The sequence below is a fragment of the Euleptes europaea genome, chromosome 6, assembly GCF_029931775.1.
Source record: "Euleptes europaea isolate rEulEur1 chromosome 6, rEulEur1.hap1, whole genome shotgun sequence".
Classification (NCBI taxonomy): Eukaryota; Metazoa; Chordata; class Lepidosauria; order Squamata; family Sphaerodactylidae; genus Euleptes; species Euleptes europaea.
In genome coordinates this window covers 27,695,232-27,718,499 of record NC_079317.1, presented here as the reverse complement: position 1 = coordinate 27,718,499, position 23,268 = coordinate 27,695,232, and the positions used below count along the sequence as shown (strand labels likewise).

General features: G+C 44.5%; 1 protein-coding gene across 1 annotated transcript in view; it reads right to left on the bottom strand.

Moving 5' to 3' along the window:
* Positions 1 to 18,373, bottom strand: part of GALC (galactosylceramidase) — a 34,955-nt gene extending 16,582 nt beyond the window's left edge. The window contains exons 1-6 of the mRNA XM_056851840.1: positions 18,185 to 18,373; positions 15,689 to 15,757; positions 10,264 to 10,327; positions 8,790 to 8,903; positions 7,246 to 7,385; positions 5,923 to 5,961 (exon numbers count right to left, since the gene is read on the bottom strand). Coding sequence (XP_056707818.1) covers positions 5,923 to 5,961; positions 7,246 to 7,385; positions 8,790 to 8,903; positions 10,264 to 10,327; positions 15,689 to 15,757; positions 18,185 to 18,373 — 615 coding nt within the window. The remainder of the gene's footprint in view (positions 1 to 5,922; positions 5,962 to 7,245; positions 7,386 to 8,789; positions 8,904 to 10,263; positions 10,328 to 15,688; positions 15,758 to 18,184) is intronic.
* Between the last annotated feature and the right edge of the window lie 4,895 nt (positions 18,374 to 23,268).

The following is a 23,268-nucleotide window of genomic DNA, read 5'->3' as shown; positions in this document are numbered from 1 at the left end:
GATGTGTCATATGATGATGAACACTACACCTCAGGATAACCTTTGAGCTGTCCTTTTGAGACCCAGGCCTAAAATATTTAGGAATGATGCCCAAATAAACCGACTTTTTAAAAGAAAACAAACTTATTCCACAAAGTCTTATGACTGTGAAAAACTGTCAGTAATGAAACGTGTATATGCATTCAGAGACAGATTTGCAATTTTCTTAACTGGATCAATCAATTTCTGAACACTCTGAAGATGCCAAAAAGAAATACTTGATACAGCATGACATTGTGAGCACTCTGACCCCTCCTCCCATTAAAGGGCTTCATGGAGGCCAGGGGGTCTCCAAGACTAACAACAGAGCAGGGCACTGCTCCCACAAAATGGGTGCCTCTCAGAGTTTTCAGGACCCATTGTGATTGTGTTCAAGCCTGGGCAGGAAGGAAGCTAGAAGCTGAACTTTTCCCCTGGCCCTAAGGTGTGCCTGGCTTAACAAAGGGGAAAGCAAAACTCCACTGTCTCACCCTAAGGCAGTGGTTCTCAACCTTTTTCGAGTCACGACCCCCTTTTACAATTGCCAAGTAACCTGCGACCCTCGTGACATTTGCATAAATTTGCATAAATGACATTTTTAATAGGATAAAGAAAACACTTTTTTTTTGGCAGTCCAGGGTATCCATATATATAATTACTTTAAATTTTAAAGTTTAAAACAAACAAGCAAACAGTAGTACCACCTGTTGCGCAGTGGCTGTGACTGTGTGGCGTGGCAACCTTTCCTGGCACGGAGGAAAGAGTGCCTCTGAGCATGCACTGCGTTCCTTGTCCTCCCCTCCCCAAAAACTCTTCCAAGCAGGCCGGGGCTCTCACGAGGAAACCCCCTCTCTTGTGACTGGGACCCTGCTTGTGCACAGAACTGCAGTTATCACTTAAAGCGGAGCTCCGTTTAATCACCTCACAAGAGCGAAGGGCCAGGAAAGAACCGAGGGCCGCTTATCCTGCTCTGACTTTTTGTGCCTTTTTCTCCCCTCCGCCAGTCACCGCTCCTTCTGCGCCTCACCGAACCTGCGCGCTCGAGGGGGAAATCCCAAACTGCGCATGCACCTCGACTCTCTCCCCCTTGGCCTTGCCAGAGCGGAACTGATGACTCAGGGCAGAAAAGCAAAGCCATACTACAGAAATGCACACTTGGATTCCAGGCTGAAGCTCCCGCCCCACCCGAGCACGGCTAAAAGTAAAAACAACGTGGCTGTAGCGGCCTCAAGGGGGACTGCCCTCTTCTCCTCCGAGACCTGAACTGGCTGAGCCAGGGGAGCTTCCTCGGTCTCCCACACATCCTGCCACATCATCTGCCCGGCGCAGGTGCGATCGCGCCCAGGGCTGGCCCACCCGCCTCTCAGCTGGGCAGCAGGGCTACAGCAGGTGTGTGGCGGCACGCCACAGCGTCTCTGCAGCCCGGCTCCTTCTGGCTATCGGTCGGCCAGTTCCTCACCTCTCTGCTTGAGGTCTTCCCTGCCCTCGCAGACGGATCAGGGTTACAGGGCGTCTGGGTTAGTCCTGGACAGCCCGGGATGTGGGCTGTCCCAGGACAGTGGCGGCGACCCCCCAGAAAACACTTCGCGACCCCCTTGGGGGTCCCGACCCCCAGGTTGAGAACCACTGCCCTAAGGTGATTTAATCAAGCGCTCAGAGCAGACCATTACTCACCCTATCTGCACCCATCCCTCTAATCTATCAGTATTCAAGGGAATAGCCCAGGCATTCTCTCGGGACCTAACTACCCATCAAGCCTCTCCTACCCGTTTGTCAGAACCCTGGAAAAGCAATCAATTCTTTGTTTTTTGGCTTCAGGCTTCAGGACCTATTTAGCAACATTTCAGAGACAGAGTCCCATTCTCTTCTCAGCCACTCACCAACCTACCTTTTATCTACCTCCCATATTCAGCTATATTGTTTATATACTTCATTTATACTGCACCTTTCTCCACAGTGGGGACCAAAGCAGATCACATCATTCTCTTCCTTTTTAGCCACATAATAACCCAGTGAGGTAGGTTAGGCTGAAAGTATGTGACTGGACCAAAATCACCCAGTGAGCATCCATAGGATGATGAGAATTTGAACCTGGGTCTTCTGGACCCTACTCTGACTGCTGCACCACACTGGCTTTCATAAGGTGGTTGCTGTTGAACAGTAGCAAGCAGGCAGGCCTAGCAGAGTCATGCAATCCTGCCCCACCCCCCAGACTCTATCACAAAATCCCCAGGAATTTCCCAGCCTGGTGCTGGCAACCCTAGTCAGGCCTGGCCCCAAGGTGCCTTCCCTCAAAGGCCAAAACAGGCCTGTAAAGGACTCCGCCCCCTTCCCCTTGTTTTTACTGACACAACCAAGCCTTGGAATGCTGTGGTTGCCTAGCAACAGCCACTGAAGGAACCCATAGCTTACAGCTACAAGGGCTCCTTTTATCATTTTTCAGTTTAAAAAAAACCTAATGTATTTTTAAAAAAATATTTCACAATTTTCCACAAACCTGGAGCCAGTTTCAGGTTTGTAGAAAGATCTGTCTTGCCTGTTCACAGATCCAGTCACTGGATTTAAGCATCCTTAGATTTGGCTGCCTTTGCTGTTAGTATATAGATTACAAATTATTATACAATGTCAATTTGAAAAGGCACATTTACAGAAGGCAGCAGAGCCCCACTCGATCTCACTTTTAAGGGGCAGAGTGATTACCTGCTAATTTTGTATCAATATACCTTTAAAATAATATGGGATTTCAATTAATGAATTACAGATTTAATGAGGGAGATAGCGCTATGTAGCATCATTGTAAAGGTAATGCAAAATACTTTTGAAAAGCTGCTTAAAACATTTCTTGGCAGCTCAAGACAGCTTTGATTATAGGCCTGAAGAAATATTGTTTCCCTACGTTTCCACACTTACCCTACTATTGCAACAGCATCATTAAGATAAGGATCAACTACCATTGACTTCACAATGTCCCAATTTCCATCCGCAGCGATGATGCCAATGTTCTTTATACCCACTCTGTCCATTGTTTGGCGCAGTACCTTGGTAACAAATAATATACCTGGAGTATAACTTCCATCAACCAAGTAGCATATCATTAATCTTACAAGTCAAATAGTAAGGAAGAGGCCACTGGCAATCTGGCTTTTATGTAAAATAGCTAGAAAACCAGGATTGCACACGCGGTTAATCTGTCTAAATAACTAGTTTTCAAAGGGATTTAAGAACTTTAACTGAATGAAGATCACAGTGAGGCTGTGGGTGATCGTTCTAAGTGAAGAGATTCATGAAGTATGTCAGCAACCCTTAAATCTACAGTATAATTACCAACAGCATTCATATAACTACCAAAGGTTTCCAATTGCCTGAGAGTTGTTTTTCATAAGTCTTACCGGTTCTTAATCTCAAAACCTGTTTTGATACCAGAGTTTAGCCCTATAATAAAGAAAGTGCCTTCAAGTCTGCCCAGAACAGTAACTAGGGCAAACTCAATAAACTACAACTAACTCCACACAATTCTAGGATAGGGTGGGTTATAATTGGCCACCTACCAGGTCATTTGTTGTAAGTGACTATGACTTCCAGACGATCAGAAAGGGAACCTATAAATATTTTTATAAATATATTGGGGGGACTATGAATTAGTATTACAGGCTAGATGGGGGGGTGTCCAACTAGCACCACATTGAGATAGGCTTGATACCCATCAGCTTTTATACCCATCAGCTTTTGTTTTGGAACTTATGCCCAATATTCAATTTTTTTAAAATCTTGTATGTGAATGCTGCGCTTGGTAGCATTTAGTCATACCATAACTAATCTAAATAATGTAACAAATGTGTTCTATAAAATAACTACAGTAGTATTGCCTGAAGAGTATGAACACAGGATATTTAAAAGCAGCATTGCAATCCTAAGCAAGGTTATACCTTTCTAATTACTCAGTATCAGTTCCTGAATTAGGAATTCTAAAATATTTCCTTAAAGTCTGTAGTTTCTAGTACTAGTACTCTTCTGAAACACAAACTCATAGTAAGAAGTGAGATTTTAATACAGAAGCAGTAAAAGCAAACTGCTATTGTTTTAAAGCTTAAATTACCACTCTTATAAACATCCATTCCACATAATATGAAGGTTATTAGCAGAACACATCACATGAGTACATCAGCCCTGCTAAGAACCTCACTTCTCTGTAGCTAGCTTCCTATGTTATTTTCATTTTCCTAAATCCAATGAAGCAAGCTAACAACCTAAAAACTGCCATAATTATTCTCAAGAGTATTCAGCTGAGGAATCCAAAAACAAAGACCACATAATACTTCTTATTAAGACCACTCTAAACAAAACAATGTGCAAGTTCACAAATTCTCCAGAACTCCATCCGGCTTTTGGTCTTGGATTTCGCTTATGGACCAAAGCAGCTACCTACTTCTTTTGTCAATGGCTCCATGCCAATAAAAAACTGCAACGGGGCACTGCGCTGGCCCCAAAGCAACTCAGACAAACCAAATGGGTCTTAAGTTAGTTAAATCAAGTAAGGGCTCGTTTCACAGAAGAACCAAGAATGTTTACTAAAAATGTCTGTGGCGTGGGTTAATATACAGAGCTGCATGTTAAAACTATTAAAAATTAATGCTCGCCTTGCAGCCTATTGCTGCCAGACCTTGTGCTGGGTGCAGCTACTAAATAGACAGCGGAACCCACACTGGCAAGTGATGTCATTACCTGCATCCCTGCCAGGTTCTGCTCCATTCAATAGCTACACACCTGCACACTCCCTCAACCAAGCCCTAGCGCCTCCAACATTGCCTCCTGATGCCCTCCAGTGAAGGAATCACATGCCCTTCCCCACAACCCTCAGTGGCAGGAGCTAAAACACTCCAAGCAGCTCCTCACGAGAGCCATTGCTTCAATGAACATACTATTGGGGGGAGGGGGATTAAACTTATACTAAGAATTGGACATGCTTGGACAGGAGAGATTTTCTACATATCTTGATCAGGAAGATGTGTTACAGTATTTGACAGCAAACAAGACATTAGTTGCAAATACGAAGATAGTGCCAAGACTAGGTGGGACTGCTTTTCAGGATCTGTTTACCAAAATGAAATAACCTTTCAAGTTTAACGCTGCACTCAAAAGACCTCACAGGAGAGCAGACCATATATCTACCAGCAGTATTACATAATGGACGGAGCATTAATTTTAGTATTTCAATTCCCTGGACATGCCTGATGTTCACTGGATAGTTTAGGACAAGATACTACAGCCTTAATTATTTCACATGGCTATTGCAAGAGCAAAAGGAAACAAAGATATATCATAACATGTTGCAAGCGGTAAACATCTGGGACAGGAAAAATTTCAACTTAACGTTAAATAAGCTCAACCAGCAGAAAAATGAGTGGGTGTGGTATAATGGTTAAGAGTGTTGGACTAGTATCTGGGTGACCTGGGTTTGAATCCACACTCATTCTATGGAAGCTCGCTGGGTGACCATAGGCCAGTCACACTCTCTCAGCCTAACCTACCTCTCAGAGTTGTGAGGATACAATGGAGAGGAGAATGATGTAAGCCACCTTGAGTCTCCATTTGGGAGAAAGGTGGGGTACAACCAAATTTTTTTTTTTATTTAAGCCCCCTTTTAATGACACAAAACAGTGTCAAAGACAGATTAAAAGGTTCCCATGGAAGTTCAAAAAAGGATTCCAGAATGAATCATTGTTAAGTCTATACATACCAACATATTTTTAGCACACATTTAAGCATTGAAACTCCTGCTGAGTAGCTGCATTTCAATTTTGTTTGCTTACAATTTTATACTTCTCAAGCTTTCATGCTGAGTTATACATCCAAGGTAATAGTTTAATAATTTATCAAATAAGCAAATCTTATCAATTAGCCTACCTTGATATATTTACTGTTAAAAGTCCGTTCATTCCAGATCTACAAGACAATCAGAAGCTGTTAATTTAGAAGAATTACAAAATTGTTTAAGAGCTGGTAGCAAAAAAGTCATCATCCTATTCGGTCATAACCACACTCTAATCCAATCTCTGATATTCAAAGCCTAACTACACATGCTACAGAACCTGAAGATCGAGCCAGAAATTCAGCAAGCAGAAGGCACTGCTTTGCTGTTGATGCTTAAGAATAAGGTCTAGCTCCTAGTACTCTTGCCCAATGCAGAAGTTTCTTATTGACTGCAAAAAAACAAGGATTGATGCTGCACTGTTTTGTTCTAAGCCTGAACACACACTCTTTCATTGCTCAAAAGGCTGAGTTTCAGTCCCAGCATCCTTGACACACTCCCCTGTCTGTTAGGGAACTGCTTCAAGTGCATGCAAGTTTGCACAAGTTCTTGCTAGATTACTTCTAGACAGCATAGTCAAGACATGGCAAGAGACATTCTTGTCTTACTCAGTGGTTACGTTCAGATGATCGTCGAAATCATGGATTGAAACCATGCACACTCCTCCTTTCCCATCCCACATTCATTTTTAATCTCCTTTTTTAACAAAATCATTGTTTGTCATACCATAAAAACTGGCAAGATATGATTACAAGCTTCCCCCCCCCCCAAAAAAAAAGCAGAATCAGAAACCCATTTCAAACCACAGTTTCTGATTCTGGTTTGGACAGCCGCCACCTTGGAATTTACACAGGATTGCCAACAACTTGGAGAAAAAAGCATCCTGTCTTTTTAATAGATGCTTACTGTAGGAAATGGGCAGGTGAATCCTTTCAGGGAATGGAGGTTCAGTAACATCACCTCATAAACAACATCCCATTAAGCCTCTTTTTAAGGAATGGCCCTTTTTCTCCAGGTTGTTGGAAACCTTAAATTTACACCAAATCATAATTAGCAACAAAACTGGACACAAAAGGAAGCCATAAATCACCCACGGGGGCAGGGTGTTAACGCATGCCTTTTAACCACACCCTTTAAGGATATATGTCTGTGTTGCTTCCATGTTCCTGAACAGTAGTTTTTAGGACCTGGAGATTTTACTGCTAATATATATTGTGTAAGACAACCTGTGTACAAAAGGCAGCATATACATATTCTTAATAGATAAAGCAAACATTTTTAACGTGTCAGTTACAAGTAAAATATACGAAACACACTGTTGAGTCAGATTACTTTAGCAAAATTTCAAACTTGAAACATATTCAAAATATGAAGGCAAAGATTGCGGTAATTTTTAAAAAACAAACCACTCTACTAACCCCAATGTAGTCAATATCCAAATCATGAAATCTTTTAGCACCTATAATCCATGAGACAATATAATAAGCAGTGACATCGGGATGATCATAGGGCCAGTTCTCGCCCTTCCCAATCCATCCTGGAAAAGCCCATGGCAGCCCTGTAAACAGAGAGAAGAGGGGAAAGGGGGGAAAACTTGTGGTAAGCAGAATATGCTGAATAAATGCTTCCTACATAAACAACCAGCAGCCCCGTGGCACAGAGTGGTAAACTGCAGTACTGCAGTCCAAGCTCTGCTCACGACCTGAGTTCAATCCCAACGGAAGTTGGTTTCAGGTAGCTGGCTCGAGGGTGACTTAGCCTTCCATCCTTCTGTTGGTAAAATAAGTACCCAGCTTGCTGGGGATAAAGGGAAGATGACTGGGGAAGGCACTGGCAAACCATCCCGTAAACATAGTCTACCTAGTAAATGTCAGGATGTGACATCACCCCATGGGTCAGGAATGAGCCGGTGCTTGCACAGAGGACTACCTTTACCTTACATAAACAACCACCTTCATTAACTGAACATGTATTGTACACAACATCATGGCTACATGAAACCTCTGGAGGCTACTCAAATAACATACACCTCCTGAGAACAAGGTTCAAACAGTTTATAATCAAGCCTCAGGGACAGGCTACAGTTCAGTAGTCAAACACATACTTTGCATATAAAAGCTCCAAGGTTTAATTACTGGCATCTCCATTTAAACGATCTCCAATAGCAAGAACTACAAGCAACCTGTATATGCCGAAGAACCCAGACAGCCCCTGCCAGACTAGAAAATAGCCTCAGTAAAAGACAGCTTCATATGTTCAACAACAGTTGCATCCATTCCCTAAAAAATTTGAAATATATGCTTTGACAATTCTACCTTAACAGTTTATAATATTGATCACACACTCTGTTTTTAAAACTTATTCGCTTACAAGCAAGTCTTAGTATTGAGCTACAAGCAAGTCAAGAATGTCAAGCTGAACTGACAAATATTGCACCTAATAAAGGAATTGGAAAGCCGTCTGATTAGAATGAGATGTTATTCAGAAATAATTGCAGAAGAAGGTTAAAATGAATTTGGATCGGAGCTTCCGGTAGATCTCCCCGAGGGAATCCAAGAAACGTTCAAATTGGGGTGCAATAAGGCACTCCGCCCCAGTCCTAAATAGCGGACTGGGATGCAGGATCACCCCTGCAAGCCGTGAAGAGCGAGCGGTTTTGACTCCCATATTCTCTGAGAGAGTCCATAAACCTCTCGGAGGTGTGGATGCTGTCCCACCGGCAACCGAGGGGATTTCCATCACCAAAAAGTTTGGGAACCGCTGACCTAGAAGAACAATGGTACCTATGGATCAGAAACATTTTCTCTGCACTGTGCATAGTTAGTGGGTTAGCCTCTCTTAGTGACAGGAAGGGTTAATCCTTGACTTAAGCACACATAGCCACAAAAAAAACCCATTTACACAAGAGTAATTTCGAGTTACAAGAACAGAAGGCTGAGATAATAAATGTCAGAGTCCTTACCAATTAATTTAATGTTAGGGTTCCTCTTTTTAGCTTCTTTCATTAGCCACCACTCATAGCCACGGAAATAATTCTCATCGTTTTCATAGTGCATGTGGGATGGTTCCGTTCCATCTATGAGAGTTAAAACAAATTTATTTCTTCAGCACAGTACCATATTTTCCGGCGTATAAGACTACTTTTTAACCCAGGAAAATCTTCTCAAAAGTCGGGGGTCGTATTATACGCCGGGTGTCGTCTTTCCTCCCCGGCCTCCGCTTCAGCTTCCGCCTTTATGGGCTTCCCTCCCCTCTAAACCCTCCTTTAGCCCCGCCCTCCGCGGGCCGTCGGCTCAGTCCTCCCCTCGCCTTTAGCCTCGCCCTTCTCGAGGGCCCTTACTCTCGCCCCCGTCCCCCTCTTCTTCCCCGCTCCCTTCTCCCCTTGCCGACTCCCCCCGAGAGCCACGTCCCGCTGCTTCGGGCTCCCGCCCTCCCGCCGGAGCCCGGGGCTGAGCCTTGGCTACAGCTGGCGTCTCTGGCTGCGGGGCTCCCACTGCCCGGGGAAGCTCCCTCCCCACCGCGCCTCCAGGGTTTGCGCTGACCGGGGCGGCACACGCTCCTCCATGCTGGGAGGTTGGCCCCCGGCCTCCTCCCATTCCTCCCGCTAGCCCCGCCTCCCGGCGCGCTACCAGCTCGTCCGGCCGCCCCGCCCCCTTTTTCTCCCGCCCCGGTAAGTGGGGTTGTTTCCCCGGGGGTTGAGCCGTCCCAGGAGGACCGGGGGTGGCCGCGGGGTTGGGGCGCAGTCCCGAGGGCCGGCCCCAGGCCATGGACTCGGGTTGAGCCGCCCCAGGAGGACTGGGGGCGGCCGCGGGGTTGGGGCGCAGTCCCAAGGGCCGGCCCCAGGCCGCGGACGGGACAATCCCAAACTCTATATTTTAACTGTAAAAATGGGGGGTCGTCTTATACGCCCAGTCGTCTTGTACGCCGGAAAATACGGTAAATGAAAAACATGCCACACACTGTCCTTTGCCTGCCTGCCTCCCTCCTCAGCCAGCAGCCTCTTCTTTGATTGCTGCATTGTTTGCATGCTCGCCTGTCTAAGTCGCTGCCAGCTCTGCCCTCTCCCAGCAGCTGCTGCCGGCCAGCTGATTCAGCACAGCTTGGAGTTGAAAGCAGGATAACACTTCCCACCATTTTTCTTTTTCTTCTAGCCAATTCCAGATGCCTTTTCATGGTCTATTCTAACACTTCTAGGCAATGGTAATTTTTTCCTCACAGGCTAGAAGACAGGTGCCCTGTTTTTCAGCTCATGAACTACGCCTCTAGTTAGTAGTTCACAATTTTAAAAAATCACTTCAGAAAACCTAGGGATAAAGTTGGTATTGTCATCATGCAAAGCTGATTGCAACATCTTGATAATCAGAGAACTATGAAACACACATTTTTAATCTTGTCAAAAGCCCTTCGCCTTAAATGGCTTAGGAGCTCATTCGTACCTGTTGACTGTGCATCACCACCAATTTCGACTTTGAGAATATGCAAAGCAGCACCAAAGTTTGGCTAAAAAAAAAAAAGACAGAAAAAATGGCTAGAATATATAATTCTGTTACATATACACTACAGTGCATTCGTTTCATTTTTATTAGATTTTTTCAAAATACAACACACCCTATATGTAACACATTCCATACTTCCAACTACAGAAAGAAACAGACATTATAACTCACAAAATGCATCCTCTCTCCTTACTATTCCAAAACATTGGAATAATACCCAGCGCCCAATAAATGTGTCTGAGCATTGACATTTTTTATCTGGGCCCTTGGATATGTGAATTTAGTTAATCATGCAGCACTCCACACATGGTGGAACCATTCACCCTCCGAAGAAAGGTCTAACTTTTTCCATTTTGCATCTATTGCCAATTTAGCAGAAGTACACAAGCACAAGACCATCTAAAAGGGCAAACATGTCCCTGCTCTTGTAAATAACCCAAAATAATAACTTTTGAATCAAGCGGTATATTACACCCCAACATTTCATTAACAAACTGAATTACCAATTTCTAATAAATGTTGCATTTCTGAACATGACCAAAAAATATGCACAATATCCTCCATGGATAAGCCTCACCGCCAAAACTGGCCCTACATATTTCAATATATAATGACTAACCTATATGGGGTGAGATTCCATTGAAACAAACTTTTAAAGACTTTTTAAAAACACATAAGTTTAGGTGCCGCACAATTCCAAATCACCTTTGTTCTTTAAATCAACATTGATCTGTAAGTCCCTATTATGTTTTTAATGTAACTTGAAGAAACACTTTCTAGATTTAGTGACAAAGAATAATTTTAGTAATTAAGTCACCAGATAGTTTGCTTAGCAATTACTTATAAAAGGCCATTTTTTGCTCTTAAACCACTCTGATTCCTTAGCACTATATTTGCCGAAAAAATGGAATGATGGTCTGTCCTTAAAACATTTATAACTCAACGCCTGATGATGCTTTACCAGATTTTCCAGTACATCAAAATTGTCCTTTTTCCAAATCTTAAAATTCATCTAGCATCAGCATTTGCTGCGATTGCTCACTAATACTGGGCTTAACAAAGAAAGTACAGGACTTAAAAAAAAGATTCCACTTATATCATTCTAAATATATTGTTTTAAAAACTGGAAATTGTCTCTCCCATTTTTTATCACACACTTCTTCCAAAAGTATCCATTTTCTCTCCCATCTGCGCCACAATCTTGCAAGGTAGGCTGAGAGAAAATGACTGGTCTACAGTTACTTATTGTGTTTCATGGCAGAGGAGGGACTCCATTCACTAGCCAGCGCTGGTTCCAAATTGTCAAATCTATATCTTACTCTCAGAATTCAATACATACAGAATTCAATCTCCTTTGCTATTGGTACTGAAAAGATAGCCAATTAGAGCACAGTATAAGAAGGAGGCAAAAGGAAATCAGGAACACACTTTCACTATGGTAAACAGCCACCTGCTTGTTGGGTTGCCATCTGACTGGAGGGGGGGGGAAGTATCCTGTCCCTTTAACAAATACTTTATTGCCTGACTTATGGAGACCCCACAGGATTTTCAAGGCAAGACACATTCAGGGGTGGTTTGCCATTGCCTGCCTCTGCATAGCCACACTGGACTCCCATCCAAATACTAACCAGGGTTAACCCTGCATAACTACTACTAAGATCTGAAGAGACCAGGCTAGCCTGTGGTATACTGGTCAGGGCAACAGAGGCTTATTTACCTCCACGCCATGAAAAGCTCTGCCTTCCGATGTCCACACATGAAGTCTCTTGTCAGTGAGACAGAACATTTTTCTCCATTGAACACATGAAGCTGCCTTATACTGAATCAGACCCTTGGTCCATCAAAATCAGTATCTAAGACTGGCAGTGCCTCTCCAGGATCTCAGGCAGAGGTCTTTCACATCACCTACTTGCCTAGTCCCTTTAAATGGAGATGCCGGGATTGAACCTGGGACCTTCCGCATGCCAAGCAGATGCTCTACCATTGAGCCATGGCCCCTCCCCTTCATGCTGGCACCCCCATTGTGCCTCCCCACAGGGCAGTTAAGTCTCACCTTCAAGTGACCAAGTAGGGAAGCATTTATAAGTTGGAACAGATGGTTCCGATTCTTATTTTAGGCTATTAGCATGCCACAAATGATTTATGTAAATAGGTGTTAAGTAGCTGGGCTAATCATTCTTAACGGACATGTTTGCAAGACTGTTCGAATGTACATTAAGGTAGCTTCTATTGTTTCCATCTTGAACAAAGTCCACACATGTCCTAGATTCATGTACACCTCCCTTTCTAATTAGATACTATTAAAGGGATATGGTAACACTGTGTAAAGCAAGAGGCACATACAACAATACCACCATCTGGAAACTTCATTTGATTCAGAATTTGGCATTAAAGGTGTTAAGAGGATATCTGCCCTGGGGAGTATAAAACACCGCTCATATGTCATACTCACTGGCTACCAATTTGTTTTCAGACTTAGTTCAAAGGCCCACTGCACAAAGTAGACAAAAATACATTTTATTATTCAGTTAAAATTCCCTATGTGTTCTGACCAAGAGGCTTCTTCAGGGGAATCTTTTAGTCTTGCAGTGATTTTTCAAAGAACAGTATAAGATCAGTTGTTGTTGTTTTTATTTTCTGTGATTGGTGCGGCCCTTTTATTGCTCCTTCCTTAGTTCAAAGGCTCTACATGGCTTAGGATCAGGGTACCTGAAGGATACTGGAGATGCTGTGCTCTGAATGCCCAGACTGTAAGCAAAGTGGGCACTAAGGACAGGAGTTTTTCAACTACAGAAACAGAGCTTTGGAATGCTTTGTTCCTAAAAAACCATACCACACCTCCATTCACGGTTTTCCAGTACCCTTGAAAAGGAGTGAAAAAAAGTCTTAACACATTTAGTTTATTGTTATGGGTAAATTATATTCAACTGAAATCTATGCAGCTGGTATGTTATCATTTGCTTCTATTATATCCAGCGTTCACTGTTTCATTGAGCATATTTGTGAATTGTTTTATATAGTGTACGCAGCCTATGTAAAATAAACATTAACTGTACTGTACCGATTATTGCCCAAGTAACCTTTGTTTTTTTTGGGGGGGGGGGCAAATTAAAACCAATTTGTAGGAAACAGGTAAGAAGTATGAAATTTGATCAAAGGTGGTTACTGCTAGTACAGCAGAATGAGACTTTTTGTTATCGATACACAGATATTTTAAGGACGTTTTAACCTTGGTACCTTTCCTAATGCATAGGGATGGGGACAAAACCATGTTTAAATGAAATTATTATATACAACACCTTTTTGGCTTTTTTCTGAACAGTTCTCAGGATGCATTATCCACAAAATAGTAAGTCAACCTAGAACAGCTCAGCCTTGGCTTTCTTTCAGGAGCGTTGTTTTCAGGAGTATCAACATGATGGAAACCAGAAAGACAGAAGCAACAGGATTCTAGTAATCCTTTTGATATGGAAAAAGTACACTAAGCTGATGGCACACAGGAATTGTTCTTGGCCTGGGGCGAGGGAGGCAGCAGTAAAGGTGCAACAGGGCTCTTTCTTTAAGCTGGAAAGAACCTCACAGCATTAACCTGAGTGCCTTGCAAGATCATAGAGAGGCTTGCTTATTTGCTATGGAGCAAGCAATTATTTGCCACAAGCAAGAAAGATTAATTTCACCAATGATTCAGTAATTTCATCAGCATGACACAATGCTCGCTCTTGGGGAAAGAGTCATATTCTACAATGTTAAATTTAAAACACGTATTACATGGGAACTTCCTCAGCAAAGTCACTATTTTATAGCTCACTGAACTCCTACACAGAGGTGATGACAAGTCAGGATAATTAGCAAACTATATTACACCTTCCAGCTGTTTTTAATCATTATTCAAAACAGCATGTTTCATTTCAAGTCAACACGGATGGGATTACCTCTGGTAATCATGAGGAAATGCTATCATCTCATGAAAAGCTTCATTTTTCAGTTTCTTGATTATTTCCATTTTTTGTCCCACTCCTTCCTAGGGATTTAAGGAAGGCAATGGCTGAAGGCCCCTGACCTGAATGGCCCAGGCTAGCTCAATCTTGTCAGATCTAAGCAGGGGTGGACCTGGTTAGTATTTGGGTGGGAGACCACCAAGGAATACCAGGTGCGCTACACAGAGGCAGGCAATGGCAAACCACCTCAGAACGTCTCTTGTCTTGAAAACTCTACAAAGTCGCCATAAATTGGCTGCGACGTGATGGACCAAAAAAAAGGAGTTAAAGGAATGCCGTCAAGCCACAGCTGACTTATGGCAACCCAATGGGGTTTCCAAGGCAAGAGACGAACAGAGGTGGTTTGCCAGTGCCTGCCTCCACATCGCGATCCTGGTGTTCCTTGGAGGTCTCCCATCCAAATACTCACCAGGGCCAGCCCTGCTCAGCTTCTGAGATCTGACAAGATCGGGCTAGCCTAGGGCTATCCAGGTCAATACCTAATTCCACTTTAGAACACAGTGATGTAACAGCCTCATACATACATTGAAAAGAAGGCTGAACAAAAGTAGGGTGACAGAACTCCACAAGAATGCCCCAACTATGAGATGTACTCATCACTGTGAACCGAGCCATCTTAGACCAGCCCCCAAAATATCCACCAGGAGCTGTAGCTATATCGCTGACTTTTTTTTAAAAGTAGCAATACTGAGCTTTCCACCACTTCCCCCTACTGTTCAGTTCCTTCCTGGTTCCCCAAAAGGAAACAGAAACTAGAAGAAGCCCTTCTCCAGCCACTGAGCCTAGGCTGGGAGTGTTCTCAGAGACCTCTCTCAGTGCCCCTGCTGCTTAAATGGAGGGAGGGGAAATGAACAAATGGAGTGTTAATGGACTCATAATACAAGTTGTTTCTTTAAACTTTAGTCTAGCATTCTATACTGCATTAGAGCCTTCAGTCAACATTCTTAGGCAGCAATGAAAACGCAATCACAATTTCACAGAGCAAAGCTTCACAGCTCTGATTATGATACAATCCAGAAAATCCCTAGCAGAAAAAACAAAAACACTGCAACATATATTACTTGATTACAGCTGGGCAGCTTGTAAAGTTTTTACAAGGTCATTCAAACAACCTTCCAAGTACTAATCCACAAGTTTGCAGTCCTACAGATCTCCTAGCTCAAACAGTTAGGTTTGACTTCTATCATAAAATTAACCATTAACTGCATGCAATGATAAATAATTATTACCAGATATTGACTGACAGCTATAACTCGTATCTTTTATGAACCATTGCAGGAGGGACAGCAACCAGCATACTAAGAATCATCATTATAGGAAATTTCTTTAGATTAGAATTTTCTTGAACAGCAAAAAACAATTCTTACCTTAAAAAGATAATCTAAAATCTGTGAGCGATAAGGTTCCTCGTAATTCACCAGAAGCCGAGAGGTAGCCTGGGGGTTAAAGAATTACCATGTTACTGTAATATGTTGAAAAGCTGCATTTTTAAAGCTTCCAGAAAGAGGCTGGTAGGGTAATGACAAGAGGAACCTACAAGAAGACACTACAGATTGTTTCATCTTTCACCAAGGATGGCTGCAATGGTGGGACAACTTCCACTTTTGCTGTCATCCTCAGATGTTAAAGCAACCCTGCCCCAGGAAACTCTGCTCTCTAAAACCCCAAGGATGGCTACGCAGGATATACACCTGCAGGGAGTCATGAAGGAATTTACATCCCATCTCTCCAGAGACCTACTCACTTTGGCACATGACCGCCATAGCATTCCCTACTGCAGTTCAGCCACCTGCACACATCCTCCACACACTGCAGGCAGGCACAAATCCAACATTATAGGCTTTGAAAACTGGGATACCTGGCAAACCATCATGTGACACTCATTAAAGCAAAATAAATTCTACTACAAAAAAAAACTTGCTCCACAAGGCAGCAGGACATGCTGCAGCAACCCTCGAAGGGTCTGGTCTGGGCCTCTAAAGGAGGCAATCCAGGAATCATATTTTTATCCCATCTTTCCTCTAAATAGGGCATAGTACACACTTGTGAGGCAAGTTAGGCTGAGCAAAACTGACTGGCCCAGGGTCACCCAGCGAGCCTCACAGCAGATCTGGAACCAGTCCTAGTCTTGTGCGTTAACCACTACACAACACTACACCTTAATTGGTTCTTGTAGGTTATATATTCTGACTAATATATAGTCAGAAAGGGGTTGGGTTTGAGCTGAATCATTTTCCTGCAAAAGGTAATGTGCTAATCATTGTCCTGTAAGTATCAAGATAATGTGCTAATGAGGGTGTGATATGTTAATATGGAACCATTGTATCCTGAAGTGATCTGTTAATGTGTGAATTCCAAAGCTAATCTGCATGGCTATTGTGGACTGTAGTCTTTGTTAGTCTGGAGGTTTTCAGGACAGGAAGCCAAGACTTATTCATTCTTAAACTTTTTGACTATATATTACTCTTCCTACACACTTGACACTGAGATACACTGTCCTTCAGTGTTACTCCTCTGAAGATGCCTGCCACAGCTGCTGGCGAAACGTCAGGAAAGAAAATACCAAGACCACGGTCACACAGCCCGGATAACCTACAAGAACCAATGAACTCTGACCGTGAAAGCCTTCGACAATATTTACTACACCTTAATTTTATGTCCACTGCTTGAATCCTCTATCGAGGAAAGGAGAAACACTGGTGTAAAGATGTGCAGCCCAAAGCACATGAAACATTTTAGAAAAACACACGCACACGTTCATCACACACACTCTGCCATGGCAGTTCCCTGGGTGATCCTGGGTCAGTTACTCTCAGACTAACCTACTTCAAAGGAGTGCAGTTGTGAGGATAAAACAAAGGAGGGGAGAATGATACTGCTCACTTCCTTAGTTCCCCATTGGGAAGAAAAGCAAAGTATAAATAAATATAAACACACACACATATATACAAATAGTGAAAATACCAAGACACAGGTGGGTTTATGTATTCACATACGCATATCATATGTGACCAGCTTTGTTGGCATCTAACAATATGCATGTATAGATGTTTGTATGTATGTGTACATCAATGTGTGCACATGTATCTATATACACCGGTCTATGCATATACACACAGGTATGATATGCATGTATCTATATACACTGGTCAATGTATATCTACGCAGGTTTGATATGCATGTGTAGATGTCTGTTTGTATGTCCACAGACGTGTGTGCATGTATCTATATACACTGGTCTATGTATATATACACAGGTATGGTATGCATGTGTAGATGTCTGTTTGTATGTAGTAGTAGAAATGGGCAAGAGTTCAGTAGCACCTTAAAGACTAACAAAAATATTTCCTGGTAGGATATGAGCTTTCGTGAGCCACAGCTCACTTCTTCAGATACTGAAGAAAAGTGAGCCACAGCTCACTTATTCAGACACTGAAGAAGTGAGCTGTGGCTCATTTTTCTGGTAGGGTATGAGCTTTTGTGAGCCATAGCTCACTTCTTCAGATACTGAAGAGGACAGCAGATACTGAAGAAGTGAGCTGTGGCTCACAAAAGCTCATACCCTACCAGAAAATATTTCTGTTAGTCTTTAAGGTGCTACTGGACTCTTGCCCTTTTCTACTACTGCAGACAGACTAACACGTCTACCCACTGTGTTTGTATGTACCCAGATGTGTGTGCATGTGCCTATATACACTGGTCTATGTATATACACAGGTAGGCCCGCATACACCTAGACACTAAGAACGCTGCTCAGATACAGTTTGCTTTTCCATATATATCTGTATCAACAGACGGGAGGGAGCGCGGAGATACATCCGTAGGGGAAAACGACACCCTGAGGCTCTCCCAGGCCGCCTCACCCAACCGCTCCCTCCCCGCCCGCCGCACGCTCGCTCGCTCACCCCTCCGCCGCTGAGGGCCCCGATGCCATCGAACTCCCGGGCCAGCCCAACGGCGTCCGTCAGCCGGTAACTGCCGCTCGGCCTCCAAGCTGCGGCGCTCCATGGGGGCAGCCAGAGCACCGCGCACGGCAGCAGCAGGCGAAGCATCCCGGGAGGCAGAGCGACGGAGGGGAAGGCGGCAGGCCGTCGCGCGGCCGCGCTTCTTCAGGAGGGCAGCACCGAGGCGTCGGCGTCTGGGACGGTCATCCCAAGTCTCGCAGCCGGTTTAAAGCGCCAAGGCGGCGGCGGCGGCGCCCTCAGCCCGGCGTGGCCACGTGACACGCGGTCACCTGACGAGGAACTGGGAGGAAATCGAGTCGGAGGGACGGAGGGGTTTCAACTCCCTCGCGGGGAGCAAGGCGAGCCGCGTCACGTGACGGGGACTTCCCGCCTCGCTCTCGCGGCCGCCGCTCCGACGGGGAGGGGGAGGAGGGGATGACGTTCGACTCACCCTCCCTCCACCCCCCGCGCCCTTCGAGGGGAGCCCTCGCGCCAGCCACGCCCCCCTCGCCCGGGTTTTGCCCGCGTTCGGACGGCCCCGACCAATCGGAATGGCTTCACGGCCGGGGGTCGCGAGGACGGGGCTGTGTCGTTCCAGAGGTGGTTGCGGGGGCTGAGATCGGAGGCGTGCTTTGTTTGCATAAGCAGTTTCTGATAGTGAGACCGCTTGGCGTTATGGTGTGTTGCGATTTGTATGTAAATCGCCTTTGCACCCACGCACCCACCCACCCCTGGGAGGGTGATATACATGAAACACATAAATAATACCCCGGTCCTATGTATTCAGAGGTAAATCTGACTGCTTTAAACGGAATTAATCGTGCAATCCTAAAAAACACTTTTCTGGGGTTAAGGCTCCTGGAATGGACTGGTATGGGGTTCTGAACCTGAGTAGTTCTGCTTAGGACGGCATTGCTACTCGCTTATCAGCTGCAGAGGAGTAGCTGTGCTGGGCTGTAGCAAAGCAAGTCTTGCGGCACCCTTAAAGATGAAGGGGATTCTTAAATTTCCTTGGCCGGTCGGTGCTTTCCCTCGGAAGTGATTTCAGTGGGGCTCGTCCCTTGTAGGCGTGGTTGCGATCGCAGCTTGTTTTCTTTAGGGCGAATGCTGCATTTAATGGGACCTACTCCCCCGTAAGTGGGGATTCAGATTTCAATGGAAATGTCGCCTAGCCCGCAAAAATGCTGCATGCCGTGGAGTGCATGTGCCAAAGATTCCTCAGGTGACTCAGTAACTTCCTTCGGACTCTACCGCTCAATCATCAACGTGTTTGCCCAGAAAATTAGCCCCACTGTGTTCTGCAGAGCTTACAGCCCATGCGGGGCGGGGGGGGGGGTGGAGAGGTTGCACAGTGGCCAGGAGAGGTGCAGCCTCCAAAGAGGCTTCCTTGCTGCAGAGAAATAAAACCTATTTTTAAACATTAGGCGGTTCATGAGAGGGAGGGCATCTTGGCCATCTTCTGGGCATGGAGTAGGGGTCACTGTGTGTGTGGTGGGGGAGGTAGTTGTGAAATCCCTGCATTGGGCAGGGGGTTGGACTAGATGGCCCTGTTGGTCCCTTCCAATTCCATGAGTCTATGATTATAAAATAGAAAAGGGCCAAAAAAAAAAAAGCCCCATTGACTTTAGCAGGGCTACGCCAACAAAAAAAGGTGGCACGGCCATGTCACCACGCCAAGGGGCGTTCCCGGGCTGAAAGGGGTGAGGAAGCTGCCTAAAGGCAGCTCCGCCCCTTGGAAACTGCCCTCCCCCCCCATGCTGGTGTATGCTGCCTCTTCTGGGATTTAATTCCCAAAGTGGCAGCGCTGGCGGGGGAGGCCGGCGCAGCTCTGTGCTACCAGGTGCTGGTGCAAATCTCCTCTGTGCCAGCGTAAGTGCCCCTTATCACAGGATAAATGGGCACTTGCACCAGCACAGGGTCACGCCAGCTCCTAAGGAGCTTCGCCCCCCCAAGAATGCGCCCTTAGTCCCAAAGACTGCAGCCTCATATTTAACAACTGCCCCCCTTTTTTGTGCCTGCCCCTGTTAACCATGGTCTGTATTTTGTCTCTTTGCTGGCTTGCCTTTTCAAAATGTTAAGTGACTCTTGTATCAAGTGTCATCAGTTCCAAGGCATTTGGAAGAGAGATCTCTTCAGGCATATGTAGGATTCAGTTACATTACAGGCACACACGCAAGCTTACTGCTTATTCAGACACAAAACATTGTTGAATGTGGCTGAGCTATGTTGTAAATTAGAACCCTACAGTGAGTTTAAACTTTAAAATTTGATTTGATTTGATTTCCTGACCACGCCAGGCTCAGAGCGGCTCACAACCTTTTAAAACAATTTAAAACCAGTCCATAAGTTACATAAAATATAGAGCAATAAAAACCAGGTGCCCTTAACTATCACTTCAATACATCTATAATAATATTACATAAGCAGCAACAACACTTGCTAGTGTTTGCAGGAACAGCAGAGGTGGAGAAATGGAGGGGAAGGAGAGGCTAGCCCGATGGAAAAAATATCACTGCCCTCAACCATATGTCTGGCGGAACAGCTCAGTTTTACAGGCCCTGCAAAATTGCTTTAGGTCCCATAGGGCCCAAACCTCACTGAGCATAGCGTTTCTCCAGGCTGGGGCCAGAACTGAAAAGGCCCTGGTTGAGGACAGCTGGATGCTTTTTGGGCCAGGGATCACTATTTTTTTCAGCAAATTATTTTAAGTTAGTTTATTAAAGTCCTCCACTTCAAAAGCTTCTGTTGGTCGCACTGCTGAACAGTAAGTGTATATATTGGGTCAGCCAGCATAGTGTAGTGGTTAAGAGCAGCGGTTTAGAGCGGTGGAGTGTGATCTGGAGAACCGGGTTTGATTCCCCTCTCCTCCACTTGAGCGGCGGAGGCTAATCTGGTGAACTGGATTTGTTTCCCCACTCCTACACACGAAGCCAGCTGGGTGACCATGGGCAAGTTACACCTCTGTTAGAGCTCTCTCAGCCCCACCTACCTCACAGGGTGTCTGTTGTTGGGAGGGGAAGGGAAGGTGATTGTAAGCTGGTTTGAGTCTCCCTTAAGTGGTGGAGAAAGTCGGCATATAAAAACCAACTCTTCTTCTTCTCAGCCTAACCTAACCCACGGGGTGGTTGTGAGGATAAAATAGAGGAGAAGAGAACAACGTAAGCTGCTTTGGATCCCTACTAGAGAGAAAGGCAGGATATAAATAATGTAAATAATAAAAGTGTAATGGATGAAATGCCCTGACCTGGATGTCCCAGGCTAGCCTGATCTCGCCAGATCTCAGAAGCTAAGCAGGGTCAGCCCTGGTTAGTATTTGGATGGGAGACCACCAAGGAAGACCAGGGTTGCTGTGCAGAGGAAGGCACTGGCAAACCACCTCTGTTAGTCTCTTGACTTGAAAACCCCATAAGGGGTAGACATAAGTCGGCTGCGACTTGGCGGCCTTTACACACACATACAATGGATGAAATAGAGGTAGTGGGAGAGCTCAGGGAGTAAGACTATATAACAAGTGCACATGCGTTTTTATCTGTGACATATTGGGGGGGTATGACACCTGAGTGCCACATTTCTGTTAACTGAAGCATGTTCCTCCGTTCAAAGATTACAGTTATTTAGGATCCCAAAGCAATAATTTATCAGAATTGATGACATGGGTTATTTGGTGACAAGGAACCTCCAGACAAATTCTTCCGCCCACAATTTAAAATATTTAATTACAGAAGTGTAAAAACACCTACTCCTCATTCATCTGCTAAATATGCAATATAAATACTTAACCACATGACTCAGAAAAGTGCGTAATGATAACCATCATATCACAAGCATGTCAATCAATAAATGAATGCCGCCTGGAAAAATGAGGTTCTGACTGGCTGAGTTGAATCCAGCCAGCTTTTTCACCCAATCTAACCCAGTTACTACAGTCCCCATTCCTCGTGGCTTTTGTCCATGCAAATCCTCTGATCCCCAGCATAATCTCTTGGGTGGTCAAAGAGGAGCCCTCTTTTCTTCCTTACTAGCAGAAAAACTGGTTGGATCCAGCCCATAAATTTGAATATTACCAGGGTGATTAATCTGCAAGCCACTCAAGTGTGTTGTGGGTTTTGCAATTTAATTTCAAAATGGAATGACAGAGCCAAAGATTTCACCTCAGATGAAACTGCTGTACTATAAATAGCTAATTCACACGTTCAATTAAATTATTCCATGCAACGCACCCTGATAGTGTGTAAAACAACAACCACATATTGTATTACTCATGCCAACATGCGGTAACCTGTGCATCTCAGACACTGTGGGGATGGGCCTGCAAGAGGCCAGGGCATGGTTGGGGATTAGAAAGGGTCAGTGACCGCTTGTTTTGTTGGCTGCAAAGGGCCTTTTGTTGATCACAAAGCCAGGTTAAGTAGTTACAATCCGGAGCCAGTTTCCTAGCAATAAGGGTTTTATCTAAAGCAAATGAGGCATAACATGGCTTCTCTGACTCTTGTCTAATGATCTGAGGCAACTTCACTTGTTCCATCATCAATATATCTAATTCTCAACATGGCCAAAACGAGTGGATACTTAAATCCTGAGACTGGAGCTATGGACAAGACAGAACTTAATACACACCAGGAAAAAAAACCCAGGTTTGAAGAAAAATTTGTAATCTAAAAAAATACACACACATTGGGGGATTTAACACCCCCCCCCCAAAAAAATAATACAAGCATTGCCTGTAGCTTTAAGAACAAATGTTTTCTGTGGTTGCTGCCAAGCAACCACAACAGTACTGCCAGTGTTCATACCTTGGTTTGTGTTAGTAAAATGCTGAAGCTGGGCTTTTTCCAGGGTAGTTTTGGCCTTTGAAGGACATCTCATTGGGGCCACCAGCCAGCTTGATATAACCTGACTTGCATGACTCATCCAGGCCCATCTACTTGCTACTGTTCATCAGCAGCCATTCCATAAAAGCCAGTGTGATGTAGCAGCTAGTGTTTCAGACTAGGATTTGGGTT